This window comes from Euleptes europaea, chromosome 12, assembly GCF_029931775.1.
Source record: "Euleptes europaea isolate rEulEur1 chromosome 12, rEulEur1.hap1, whole genome shotgun sequence".
Classification (NCBI taxonomy): domain Eukaryota; kingdom Metazoa; phylum Chordata; class Lepidosauria; order Squamata; family Sphaerodactylidae; genus Euleptes; species Euleptes europaea.
In genome coordinates this window covers 5,033,438-5,047,370 of record NC_079323.1, presented here as the reverse complement: position 1 = coordinate 5,047,370, position 13,933 = coordinate 5,033,438, and the positions used below count along the sequence as shown (strand labels likewise).

Here is a 13,933-nt window from a genome sequence, read left to right as displayed (position 1 = left end):
GAGAGAGAGAGAGAGAGAGAAAGAGAGACCCACACTATGCTTTCTCTCCTCTACTTAAAGTAACACATTCGGCTGCTTTTTAAAAGGTCGACCCTGGTACATTGGCTCTCTGCCTCTCGGCCGGAAACCATTTCACGATACAGATCCGCCAATACTGTCGAATTAACACTCCTGTGTGTGAAGGATCCGCGCCCAACACCCTGGCGGAGCAAAGTGCTTGGTGAGGACACAAGGGCGCCACCAGGTGCCAACCGCCAAGGCGGCGTTCCTCCCGCGTGTACGAAGTGCGTGCCGGCGCCCCCAGGGGGGTGCTAGGACTGCTCTGAGACTTGGCCGGGGCTGGGCTCGGCGCCTTCCTCGTTGCTGCTGTCCACGTCCTGCTCCATGACGGTCTCCTCATCGTCGAGACGCTGGCTGGTGAAGTTGTTGAGCTCCAGGAGCCCGCTGGGTTCCACGACCACGTTGGAGGTGGAGTGGCAGGACACGGAATACTGTGGGATAGTCTGGAAAAACGAGAACGGAACGCCGCACATGAAGATTTATTTATTTATTAAGCTTTTACCGCCCCCCCATCCCCGGCCAAGCCGGGCTCAGGGCGTACTATCACACAATACAATGAAAAAACAACAGTTGCACTTACCTGTAACTGATGTTCACCGAGTGTCTTCTGTGCAGGCACACATTGGAGACTGCACATGTGCGGGCCTGCCTGCACATGCGCAGTCCCCAATGTGTGCCTGCACAGAAGAATGAAGATGAACAGTGCAATACAATTCAATTGATGCACGTTTAAAATACTAAAAACATCAGCAGTTATAAAAATAATAACATTTATTGTTTGTGGCCGAAGTCCATCCCAATCTATCATACAATCAGCAGTTAAAATATCTGTTTGTCAGGGGTCCCTCCAATAACCAACAGAGAGAAAGGAGGGGGTTAGGGGAGGGGCTGCGGCTCAGTGGTAGAGCATCTACTTGGCATGCAGAAGGTCCAAAGTTTAATCCTCGGCATCTCCAGTTAAAGGGATTCTATGATTCTAAATCCTTGGGAGGGAGGGAAGCCCAATTTGTATAATGTTCTTATGTGCTTTGAGCAATGCAGTAATACAGGCAGAAAGGTACCGGCTGGATACTAGGAAAATGTTTTTTTACAGTAAAGAACTGTTCAGCAGTGGAATCAGCTTCCTAGGGAGGTGGTGAGCTCCCCCTCTCCGGCAGTCTTCAAGCAGCGGCTGGACAAACACTTGTCAGGGATGCTCTAGGCCAGTGGTTGGCAAACTGCGGCTCCCGAGTCACATGCGGCTCTTTGGCCCCTTGAGTGCGGCTCTGCCAGCGCGAGCCGGGAGCGCCACAGCACCTTCCACAGCGGCCCAACTTTCTGCATACCCCCTTCCAGCTCTATAATTCTCCAGAACGATCTTCTCACTGCTTACCTGAATTAAGATCTCCGTGGGCATCTCCTCTGCTTTCTTCGGGGCGATGTTCTGGATTCGGATGAACTGGCTGGCTGTGGGTGGGGCCGGCACCGCCGCTTTCCTCTCCAGCAGAGATGGCCCGACCGCAGGGGCAGAGTCCAAGCGTTTCGGCAGCTGCAGGACTGACGTCGCCACAGCAGTGGCGCCCACCCCAGTCGGAGCCACCCGCAGCACAGAGGCGGGCGCCGAGTCCGCTTCGCCAGCCAGGCTGCCAGTGGGGGCAGCCTTGCCACCGGGGGGGTCTGCCGCCGCACGGTCAACGCTCGGGTCGATCTGAGCTTCCATCATGGACATTTTCAAGATGTCCGCGACGGCTGTCTTCGTGGGCACCTGGCCAGGAAATAGGTTCGGGGGTGGCGGGGCCAGCTTGGGAGCCGCACTGATGCCGGCCACCTTGGACACGGTAGGCGGCTGATGCCCCTCAAAAGTTATCTTTGTAACAGAGGATCCTTGGGATATTATGGGCTGGTGAACCTGAAAATCAAATTGGGTTTGTGCATGTTACAGGCAGGTCAGTCCTTTCTCTCTATTATATCACTTAAAGCCTAAAATTAAAAAGAAAAAAAAACAAAGCCACCAGCGTAAACTTCGATGGGGAAGAGAGTTTGGAAACTCTGGATTTTAAACACAGAATGATCACCAGCTAGAAGGAGCTGGTGTGGGAAGACTAGAAAGATGTTGAAGTCAAAAGAGAGATCGCCAGGTGTCCATTTCTGCAGTAGAAATCACAGCAGCCCCGTTTTCCTTTGGGATTTACAGCCCCCCCAGCGTTGCCTCTCATCACACACACCCTTTCAAATGCTCAGAGCATTTAAGGACAAAAGCGTTTCCCCCCTTTAAACGCATTTATTGGGGGGGGGGAAGTGTCAATGCACACTTTTGCTACTTAATTTTTCTGCCCTCTCCCCCCTGGAAAATGAGATCGCTCTTCTAGGAGAAAGTTACTAAGCCGAGGGTGATGTAAACTACAAAGGAAGACGTACAATGGAGATCCTTAGACTGCCGCCGAGGGGGTTCGTCTTTATTTCCATAGAAATTTTTTTTAAAGGGTATTACAGGGACGAAAATCAATTTACTTTATACCTACAAAACAGAAAGAAAAAGACACAAACAAACAGAAAAGGAATTAGGGATCGATCGTACAACGAGGTGCATTTAGAAGAACAGACTTCCAAGTTCAAGGGAGTTCCCCCCTCCCCGCTCCCAATGGGCCTGGAACGTTTCTATTTAGTTATATTGATCAATAATTAGGGCTGGTGTTGTACACGATGGCTGAGACTAGTGTTGACCTCTAGATAGGAGGTTCAGCATTTCAATTTCATCTAACAAGCAAGCCAGCCCTTGCTTAGACACCAAACGCCTACGTGGGTACACAGAGGCAAAATGCAAGCGTGGAGTGAGAGGGGCTGTGGCTCAGTGGCAGAACACCGGCTTGACATGCAGAAGGTCCCAGGTTCAAATCCTTCAACACAGCTCAGACTGGGATAGTATACTGGAGAGAAGGGGGCTACAGATGAACTCTTCCCCCTGAATTGCTAGTTTTCTAACTGCAGGGAGTTTCTTAAAAAAAAAACTGGAGGAATCATAGAATCGGAAAGGGGCCATACGGGCCATCTAGTCCAACCCCCTGCTGAATGCAGGATCAGCCTAGAGCATCCCTGACAAGTGCTTGTCCAGCCTCTGCTTAAAGACTGCCAGTGAGAGGGAGCTCACCACCTCCCTAGGAAGCCGATTCCACTACTGAACAACTCTTAATGTAAAAAACTTTTTCCCAATATCAAGCCGGTACCTTTCTGCCCACAATTTAAACCCATTATTGCAAGTCCTGTCCTCTGCTGCCAACAGGAACAGCTCCCTGCCCTCCTTTCAAATACTGCAAGAGGGCAATCATGTCCCCCCTCAACCTCCTCTTCTCTAGACTAAACATTCCCAGGTCCCCTCAGCCTTTCCTCATAGGGCTTGGTCTATGCTGGAGGACAGGCAAAAAAATCCCCAGGGTGGTATTTGTTTGAATACAGCAATGTCTTGTATACAGTATCTTGCAGGGGGCAGTAAGCCCTAGCGAGACAGGACTGTAGGGGGGAAATACCTTCTTTCTAAACAGGCTTTTTCCTTGTCTGTCTGCTGAGTGCTATTCTTCGACTTTTCTTCTAGAATGGTTCCAGAGGATAGCGCTGTTGGTATGCAGCAGAAGAGCTGGATTTGAGTCTAGTAGCATCTTAGAGAGCCGCAAGGTTTTGGGGGTATAAGCTTCCGAGAGGTATCTGACAAAGGGAGCTTTGACTCTAGAAAGTGTATACCCCGAAAATCTTGTGGGGTCTCGAAGGTGCTACCGGACTTGAATCCAGCTCTTCTAGAACTCTCTCTCTCTCTCTCTCTCAAGTAGCAAGGCAGCTAGATTCATCTTGTTCCTATCTGGTGTGTTAGTTCCATAAATAAAAGGGATTTAAAAAAACCTTATTATCCCTTATTTCATTCCATGAGTGGGGCTTACTCGCCAGTAAGCATGCAGAGAACTGCTGCCTGGGTTTACTCAGAAACAAGCATCACCAATGCCACTGCGTGCCCCGTGACCCTGTGTTTACTCTAAAGCAAGCCCCGCTGAGTCTAATGCGAGGCTTCCTCTCCAAGTAAGCATGCCTAGCCATTTTTATTCCCCAAAAAGGGCTGGATCGGTGCCCTGAGCCATTGCTTACATCTCTGGGCTCTCTGCACATCCTCAGAGGCACTCTTGTTCCCTCCCTCCTGAACTCAAGGAAGGAACAAGGATGGATCAGATCAGTGTCCTGACTGCTGCTACTTAGGCACTTGGTCAACAATACTCGCCACTATCTCTCAGTTGCCTGAGCCCTGTACTCGCCGAGCGTCAGCCTCCTAAGGGGCAAACGTGCGGCGGAATAATTCACCGGGGCTACCTTCTCCACCGCATCTCCCAGAAAAATGGCAGGCAATCTCTCCCGCAAAACGGTGACCGAGCTCGTCCGTTTTGTCCCACCTCCCTCCCAGCTCAGCGCCACTGAGATCCCGTTACCTGGCTCGCCGATGGCTTCTCGGGAGCGGCCGAAAGCTGCATCTGGCTCTGGGGCGGCTGGGGCTGGACATAGATCTTCTGGGCGGTGGGGGCCTGCTGCAGCTTGGGGAGCTGCTGGGTGGTCTTGACGGCCAGCACCTGGACGACGGTCTGCTGGGGCTGGGCCACCAAGGTGGGGAGCTGCCTCTCGCGGATGATGGAGTGGTGCGGCGCTGGCTGGGCGTCCGACAGCTTGGGGGGCGCCGGCTCGTGCTGCTGGAGAGGGGCCAGCTTCTGGTGCCGGATGGAGAGCTGGGGCATCTGGGGGAGCTTGTGGGGGAGCTGCTCGGCCTGCAGGTGGATGGTCTGCTTCTGCTTGGCCTGGAAGCACTGCAGGGTCTTGACCTGAAGCTGCGTCTGCTCCAGCGGGGGCTGGCCCAGCTTCAGTGGCTTTTGCCCCGGCGCCAGGGCGGAGCGGTAGAAGAGCCCCGTCTGGGGGTCCAGCGTGTCCATCTCTTCCACTTCGCCCTCCTCGGTGCCCAGCTGCTCACTGTGCTTGGTAAATGCCGTGTGGCTGCTCAGGGCCTTGAAGGTGCACCCCCCCAAAAAAAAACCAAAAGAAAAAGAAGAGTTGGTTTTTATATGGCCGACTTTCTCTCCCACTTAAGGCAGAATCAAACTGGCTTACAATCTCCTTCCCCTCCCCACAACAGACACCCTGTGAGGTAGGTGGGGCTGAGAGAGTGTGACTAGCCAGCTGGCTTCAGGTGGAGGAGTGGGGAAACAAATCCAGTTCACCAGATTAAGAACATAAGAAAGGCCCTGCTGGATCAGACCCAGGCCCATCAAATCCAGCAGTCTGTTCACACAGTGGCCAGCCAGGTGCCTCTAGGAAGCCACAAACAAGACGACTGCAGATTAGCCTCTGCTGCTCATGTAGAGGAGGGGGGATCAAATCCGGTTCTCCAGATCAGAGTCCACCGCTCCAAACCACTGCTCTTAACCTCTACACCACACTGGCTCTCACAGCGAAACTGCGAAGTAGAACAAGAGACGGGAAAGTAACAGACTGGGAGGGGAGAGTTTGGCACGTCCAGAGCTGACAGGGCTTCCGGAGAGATCTTGTGCCGGTTATTCTCCCTCAGAGGTGCCTGCTTTGCAGGTTCGTTGTGAGAGTAAAATGGAGGAGTGCAGAACCAGGGGTTGTATCCCACCTAAAGTTTCCACCCACACGAGGGGGAAGGGGAGACACATGCAATTTTCGCAAATTATTCCCTTTCACAGGAGACCTCCAATTCCCCCTCTTAGCTGTTCCCAGGGGAGCACTGTCCGGCAGGAGAAGCATTCTGGGCCAAATTTCGGCTTGTGGCAGGAGGGCCGAATTTTGGCTTGCAGAAGGAGAGAGAGGTGGGAAAGTTGTGCTTTCACAGATGAAAATCCTTCTGCCTGAGGAAACTGTAGGCAGGATCCAAGCCCATGTATTGAGCCCTTGGCGGAAGGGCGGAATAAAAATGTACCCCAAAATACTGAGCGAGATCTGAATTATTATTATAAGGCAGTCTCGTATGCATCTCATGGACAGGGGTCAGTAGACATCCCCTCCCATGAATCTAATTCCCTTTCCATGCCATCTAAGCCAGCGGCCAAGACCAGATCTCATGGGTGTAAACTCCCCACGGCAGTGACGCGTTGCATGAAAGATGAGACCCTCTCTTGGCAGTCCTGAACCCAACGCCCCGTCCTCTTACCCAAGCTCTGCTACAGGGATCCCCAACGTGGTACCTGTGGGTACTGTGGCACCTGCCTGGTGCCCAAATGTTTGTAGAAAGTGGGCGGGGCCTGGTGGGGCTTTTGTCCAGCAAGGTTTCTGATTGGCGGTGCGGAGTTTTAAAGATGTTGCTTTGGCAGCAGCTGCCACCACAGCACAGGGGTCTTCATTGTGTGGCGGAACAAAAGCCGCAGCGGTCATTTCGTGGCCGATTCTGCCTCCTGCAGCAGCCATTTTGTGGCTGTGCCCACTGTGCTCTGCCACAACTCCAAAGGTGCCCACAGGACCAAAACGTTTGGGGACCCCTGCTTTACCGTCACTTCCCTAGAGAGGCCTGCCCCACGCTTATCGGGAGCAGCTGCCCCAGCCGCCCAGAACAGGGTGCCTGATGGGCGAAGGCAACGGACTGACCTGCTGCATGATGTGCGTGATGGCACCCGTGGAGGATGCTGGGATGGACTTCACCACGACGGAGGTCTGCGTGGCCGTCTGGGACTGAGCCACGTGCTGCAGCAGGGTCCGTTGGGGCTGGGCGGATGGCTGGTGGGGCTGGGACCGATGGCTAACTGGAAATTGGGGGGGGGGGGAAGGAAGTCAGAAAAAGAAACGTCAACTGTAGCGTCTCAAAACCCTCTGCGAAGCCCCCCGCTCGGCTGAACTCCCGTAAGGCAAAGTGTGTAGACGAGAGACCCTCCCCAATAAATAAGAAGGGAACAGAAGACACCAGCACCAACTGTAGACTTAGTGTGGGGGGCACCAAGAGGGCTGCAAAGTACAGGCATAACCTCGTTTGATTGTGCTTCGCAGATGTTGCATTTTTTTTTTACAAATTGAAGGATTGTGACAACCCTGTGTCGAGCAAGTCTATCGGTGCCATTTTTCCAACAGCGTGTGCCCACTTCATGTTTCTGTGACACCTTTGTAGCAATTAAGTATTTTTAATTAAGGTGTGTACATTTTTTTTTAGATGTAATGCTATTGAACACTTGATAGATTACAGCAGGGGTGTCAAACATGTGGCCCGGGGGCCGGATCCGGCCCCGAGAGCTCTTATCCGGCTCGGCAAGCCACCTGAGGCAGTCACCTCCCCCAGTCCTGATCTGGGCTGACGAACCCACTGTGGGCTCCCCAGCCGAGGCAGCCCAGTACCAAGCTATCAATGATCAAAGACTGTTCAATGAAAGAAAATACTGCAAGAGTGTTATCGTCTTAAGCATGTTTGTATTTTAAGTAAAAAAAATAAAGTAAAAAAACAATATCACTAATTGACTTTGCCTGTGTCTTGCATAAAGTTTGTATCTCAGGTACCTGGCATTCAATTCATGGTACACATGGCCCAGCCTGACCAAGTGACATTCATGTCATATTTATGTACATGATATAGTGGTTAAAGACTACAGGTCAAAGGGCTCGGCTGGGACCAGTGAGACGCTGGTTCGAGTCTCCAGTTGGCCACGGAAAATTTGCTGGAGGAAAATTTGCTGGGCCGCTCACGCCCTCCTGGCTGAACTTGGATCGCTGTAATGCGACGAGTGCGGAAGAGAGTGGAGGAACAGGTAGGGGTTGAAGTGTGGATTTTTAAAAGGTAGGGTAAACTCCTGAGGCTGGAGTGTGACCACGTGACCCTTTGTGTGAAGGTCCCACGTGACCCTCTGTGTGAAGGTCCCTCTCCACCCAGTATTCTGACAGTGGCACGAGTGTGGGTTTTGATCTTGCCCCAATGGCATTCTAAGCTGTCAGTGTCCTGCTTTACCTTTCTCCTGCGTAAGTGTATAAGTGACGGGTGGCCAAGTGTGAGAAGGCACAAGGTAAAATTTGGTGGTGTGCACCCATCAAATGAAAGGGGGAAGAAACCCCAAAGCAAAACAGATAAAATGTTCTGCAGGCAACCGTAAGTCTTCAAGCCAACTGGGAGAAACCTAACAGGTTCACATTAAACCCTCATGGGATTTAGCCTCAAAAGCAGTTTCTTGCACAAAAGTTCTAATGAAGGGTGTTGAACTCAACTGTTACAAGGGCCGGATAAGACATAAATATCACTTGGTCGGGCTGGGCCATGCCTCGCCAGCCCAGATCGGGAGTGGAGCGGGGGTGGCTGCCTCGGCTGGCTTGCAGGCTGGATAACAGCTCTAAAGGGGCCAAATCTGGCTCGAGGGCCTTACGTTTGACACCTCTGGTCTAATAAAAGCACTGAGGGTTCTGGGCCAGTTCACACAGGAGGGTGCGATTGAGCTACCATGTGATCGGAAGCTTCCGGGTGCCTGTGGCAGCTATCAACTCTGTAACAGCTGCTACAGGCTTCCGCAGAAAGCCTCCGACACACCTCTGCCAGTACGGAAGCTTGTGTCCTCATCTACTCACCCTCTGACAATGTCTGGCTTTGTCTTGCAGCTGCAAGGAACAAAGAACCGTAACAAAATGACATTGCAGCGAGTCGCTCATTCCTCTCTGCTACTCTAAGAAGCCAAGCACCGTGAGGGAACTGTAAGGGAGATTTCCATGGGTGGCTGTCAGTACTGAAAGCTGCAATCATCACCTGGAGGCCTCTAAGCCCATGTTGAGTGAACTGTTCTATACAGAAGTGGAAATTCACTGATTCCACAAACACCTGCACGAGTACTTCTGGAAAACGCTCTGCTGGATCCACCCGGATGCCTCAGATAATGTTGTGGCTTTTTTTGGTTTCAAAAAGGCCTTTTAGAAATAAAATGTCTAACCTATGTGGTTTTGGAGGTATTCTTCCGATTGTGAACGAATACAGTGCTGTCTTCCTGAGTCTGCAGATAAACAGAAGTGTTACTAAGAGAGGAGTCAGAAATTGCTTGGCTCATCTCCGCCAGGGGGTTTAACTCTAAAGCCCGATGAGCTCTTCACTTAGAACTCGTCTGCTGGGCCCCTCTGCTATTTTTTCGTCGCCCGTCCGAAAATTCTGAGAGGAGGGATAACGCGTCTTGGTCTTTGAACAGGAGACAAAATGAAAAGTGAGGCCTGACTGCCTGGACGAGACCGCAATGGGCAGACTCTCTGAAACAGCAGCCAGCCAGAGCCCCCCGGGGAACTCCAGACATGATAGACCACTCCTCTCTGTCCCCAGCATCTCATTCTCAGAGGTATCCTGCCTCTGAGCCTGGAGGTTCTACTCCTAGCTAACATAGCAAAGCCCCAGATACCTGTTCATGTGCAAAATCACTCCCTGTTACACAGCAAAAGCTTTCAAAAACAATTTAGCAGTAAAAACAGCATTATAAACTCACCATAAAATTAACTGCAGATCTATTCCTCCACGAGTTCCTTTTTAAAAGCTGCCCAGGAACCTGATCTACCCCCAGAGCAAAATGGGGTGAGAAATGAGAGGCTGGGACAAAATGTACCATTTCAGACTGCGGTTGGGGCAACGTTAAGTTACCAACTCCTTGCAAGCAAAAAAGCTAGCATGTCATGGAGAAAGATTTCGGCCCAGCCCACTCCTTACTGCCCTAGTTTTCTACTTGCAAAGTGGCTTAAAAAAACAAATCAGGCAGTGAAGTTAAAATATAGTTTCCCGGCCTACAATTTGAAGCAGTACAAATACATTCCACCACCTCCTCCGCCTTCTGTAGGTATAGACATAGCGTTAGCTACTGGATTCCATTGGCAAGTGGAATGAACTACTTCCTTTTGTCCATCCTGAATGTCCTGCTATTCGGTTTTACGGGGTATGATGAGAGAAGAAGGGGAAAAAACCCAGTTTTCATGCTGTCAATAACTGTAAAAATGTAAGGAGCTACAGGTGCGTTCTAAGCACATTTTTGGGCGTGGCGGTCAACGTGCGCAAACAGAAAGGTGCAATGCGAGTTTTGGAGGCTTCCAGGAGATGGAAACCCATGACCTCAGAATGCAGCAGACACACACGGATGAAGCCACAGCAGCTGGGAACAGAATACTCCTCGTTTCTATCATAGCAATCTGGTTAGAGGTGTTAACCTTTAAAATAACCTTCAACGTTGAAGCCAGCGGTGGTGGTGGGGAGATGCAAAAACTGATGCATACTTTAATTCTACTGACACGGAGGGGAGAAACACACCTCCTCCCTTATAATTTCACATCTGGCAGAAAGCAGCATACGCGCACACACAAATTCAAGGAGTCTTCTCTTGTTTTAAGAAAACTTCCCAGGATTTCTGCCTTGAGGGTGAAATTCCAGAGAGCGGCAGGTGCCCCAGAGAACAGTACTGATGTTGATGAACCTATGTTCTGACTCAATAAAAAGCAGTTTTGCATGTTCATGTCTTAATAATGAATATACTGCTCTCAACATTAAGGAGAAAAAATCTGGAGTTCCCAGCTTTTTCCCCGCCCTGCCCTGTGGGTCTCAGGAAGAAGGAGGAAGAAGAAGAAGGAATAAAGAAGGAGGAAGAAGAGGAAAAAGAAAGAAGGAGGAAGAAGAAGACTTGGTTTTTATATGCCGACTTTCTCTACCACTTAAGGCAGAATCAACTGGCTTACGATCACCTTTCCTTCCCCTCCTTACAACAGACACCCTGTGAGGTAGGTGAGGCTGACTAGCTGGCAAGGTCACCCAGCTGGCTTCATGTGTAGGAGTAGGGAAACAAATCCAGTTCACCCGATTAGCCTCCGCTGCTCATGCAGAGAAGTGGGGAATCAAAGCCGGTTCTCCAGATCAGAGTCCCCCGCTCCAAACCACCGCTCTCAACCACTACACCACGCTGGCTTAACAAGGAGCTTGTTAAGAAATGATCTTTCAGAGAGGTCTCTTTCCTGCTGGGGCTTCTGCCTAGCAAGGCTTCTAACTGACTGTGCAGATTTTTTAAAAAGGTTGCTTTGGCAGCAGCTGCCAGCACAGCACAAGGGTCTCTGCACTGTGTGACAGGAGGTAAGCTGCAACAAACATTTTGTGGCTGTGCCTGCCACCCTGTGCCAGAATTCAAAAGGTGCCCACAGGCTCAAAAAGGTTGGGGACCCCATTACACTGGTTCAGCTGTCTAGCTGAGTGGCCCTGAGTTCCAGTTTTAACTCCCTAGGGAGGCCCGTTCAATACGTGGGGAAACGTAGAGGTCTAAGTAGGTTAAGATCTGAATTCCCCCCCCCCCCCCCAAGCCATGAGAAGTCAGTATGCTGTGGTGATTAGACTGCTGGACTAGCATCTGGGAGACCCAGGTTTGAATACCACCCTCTGCTATGGAAGCTTTCTGGTCGACCTCGGGCCAGTCACGCACACTCAGCCTAGCCTCCCTCACAGGGTTGCTGCAAGTATAAAATGGAGAACAGGAGATCGACGTAAGCAGCTCTGAATCTCCCCTCTGGGTAGAAAGGAGGGGTATAAGTGAACTAAATAAAGTCCATTCGGCCACTAATAGAATACTGAAGACTAATAAATGAAGTAAAATAAAAATAATTTAAAAAGTTCTCCCAGGGTCCTGCTTTAAGCGACTACACCGGCCCCACGGGACACTTACCAGTGGTAATATATTCAGCCACGAGCTCAGATTCCACCACAGCAATGGAGGGGCTGTCTGGAGAATGGCGCTTCTCTTGGGCCATCTGGATGGGCACGGCCATTTGGCTCAGGTCGATGGTCGGCTGCCTTGGTTTGGACTCCAGCTTCTCCTTCACTGCAAGGGAAATAGAAAAGACGTCACCTTGTTTTTTTTAAAAAGCAAGTTAAAAAAAAGACCCCGGAGTAATTTTAGAAGAAGAAGAGTTGGTGTTTATATGCCGACTTTCTCCACCACTTAAGGGAGAATCAAACTGGCTTACAATCACCTTCCCTTCCCCTCCCCACAACAGACACCCTGTGAGGTAGGTGGGGCTGAGAGAGCTCTAAGAGAGCTGTGACTGGCCCAAGGTCACCCAGCTGGCTTTGTGTGTAGGATCATGGAAACAAATTCAGTTCACCAGATTAGCCTCCGCCGCTCGTGTGGAGAAGTGGGGAATCAAACCCGGTTCTCCAGATCAGCATCCACCGCTCCAAACCACCACTCTTAACCACTACACCACGCTGGCTCTCACAGAAAGGCAGGGTGTAAATGAAGGACTGAAAGAAATCTCATTTGTTCATTTTTTCACTCCCAACACACGAGAAATACAAGCCGGTTTACACCAGGCGGGCCAAAGGGAAACCATCTCCGTGCCAGGCCTGAGCCGGATCTACTCACCCGTCGTCTGCTGGAGCTCCAAGAGGGCTTTTATTGTCGACGTGGCCGACTGCGACTCGCCGGAGACATCCTGGTAGATGATGGTGGGGCTGGAGTCCACGGCGATCTCATGCTCGGCCCAGTCCTGGCTTCGGGAGGCGATGACGTGGACCACCGGTTGGGAATCTGAGACACGGGGGAAAGACAGACCCTCTGTGTTGGCCTCCCAACCTCTCGTTGATCTACTCCAATTTAGCCAACTTTTTTTTTTGCTTTGTTCTTTAAACACAAGCAAGACCCAGGCAAAAACAGCCAGGTATCGCCAGGCAACGAACGTACAACGACGGGCTTGTGTACGCTCCCCATCCCCTTACCCTGCCATCTTATTTTCATGTACCTGTGGGACCGCCTCTCTCGATAAACCCCACCCCCCACAAAGGGCATTACGCTCAGCTGGCAACAAGTCACTCAGGGTCCCTGGCCCAAAAAGTGTCCAGCCGTCCTCAACTCCGGCCAGGAAAGAGAGCAGGATACAAGTCGAATAATAAATCAAATAAAAATAAGCCAGAGCCTTCTTGGCTGTGGCCCCAGCCTGGTGAACTCCCAGTGTTCCACAGCACCTAATATATTTGGCATGCTCCCCGATCTTGGAGAGAATAGGTATGCCTCATGGCTAGTATCCATTTTGACTAGTAGCCATGGATAGCCCTCTCCTCCATGAACATGTCCACTCCCCTCTAAGGGCCTTCCAAGTTGGCAGCCATCACCACCCATCCTGGGGCAGGGAGTTCCACAATTTAACTCTGCATTGTGTAAAGAAATACTTCCTTTTATCTGTTTTGAATCTCTCACCCTCCAGCTTCAGCAGATGTCACCCCGCGTTCTGGTATTATGAGAGAGGGAGAAATCTGTTCCGCACAGTGAACAGATGCCCTTGGAACGCAGGCTAGGACTTTTGGGACGACTCAGGCCATCCTGTTTCACACTGTCGTCATTTTAACAGCATCCATGCACATTTTGCGGTAACATTAACTACGTCTCATCATGTGAGAAGTGAACCGTCTATCCCCTTGCTAGTACAACCAGGTGAACAGCTCCTCCCATTTGGAGCCGCTTGATTATACTCACGCCATGCTTGCTCTCTGGTGGTAGCAGTGAGCATGCTCCCCGAAAATTTACGGCCTAATAGGAAACAAAGATTACACAGATGGGAAGAGGAAACCCCAGGAGGAGAATGCTATATAGCGGGGTCCCCGACCTTTCTGAGCCTGTGGGCGCCTTTGGAATTCTGACTCAGGGTGGAGGGCACAGACAAAAAATGGCCGCCGCAGGAGGTGAAGCCAAAGTCAGGGAGCGAGGTCATGCATAACTCTAATAGCAACCCTTCAACCTTCCAAGCGAAAGCTCTGTTTAACGTGATGTCTCTTAAAATGAACATACAGCTTAAAAATGTTTTCTTGCATACACCTTCAGTCATACACCAAAGGTGAGGAAAGGTTGAAGGAGCTGGGTATGTTTAGCCAGGAGAGGAGAAGACTGAGAGGGGA

The 13,933-nt window shown here is 50.9% G+C and overlaps 1 protein-coding gene across 2 annotated transcripts in view; it reads right to left on the bottom strand.

Annotated features, from left to right (window-relative positions):
* Window positions 1-311: 311 nt before the first annotated feature.
* Window positions 312-13,933, bottom strand: part of EMSY (EMSY transcriptional repressor, BRCA2 interacting) — a 33,303-nt gene continuing 19,681 nt past the window's right edge. Inside the window, exons 15-21 of one of the 2 annotated variants that reach the window (XM_056858265.1) lie at window positions 12,408-12,572; window positions 11,709-11,864; window positions 8,970-9,029; window positions 6,664-6,818; window positions 4,506-5,069; window positions 1,433-1,948; window positions 312-503 (exon numbers count right to left, since the gene is read on the bottom strand). In XM_056858265.1, coding sequence (XP_056714243.1) covers window positions 312-503; window positions 1,433-1,948; window positions 4,506-5,069; window positions 6,664-6,818; window positions 8,970-9,029; window positions 11,709-11,864; window positions 12,408-12,572 — 1,808 coding nt within the window. The remainder of the gene's footprint in view (window positions 504-1,432; window positions 1,949-4,505; window positions 5,070-6,663; window positions 6,819-8,969; window positions 9,030-11,708; window positions 11,865-12,407; window positions 12,573-13,933) is intronic. The other variant, XM_056858266.1, reaches the window with a different exon arrangement.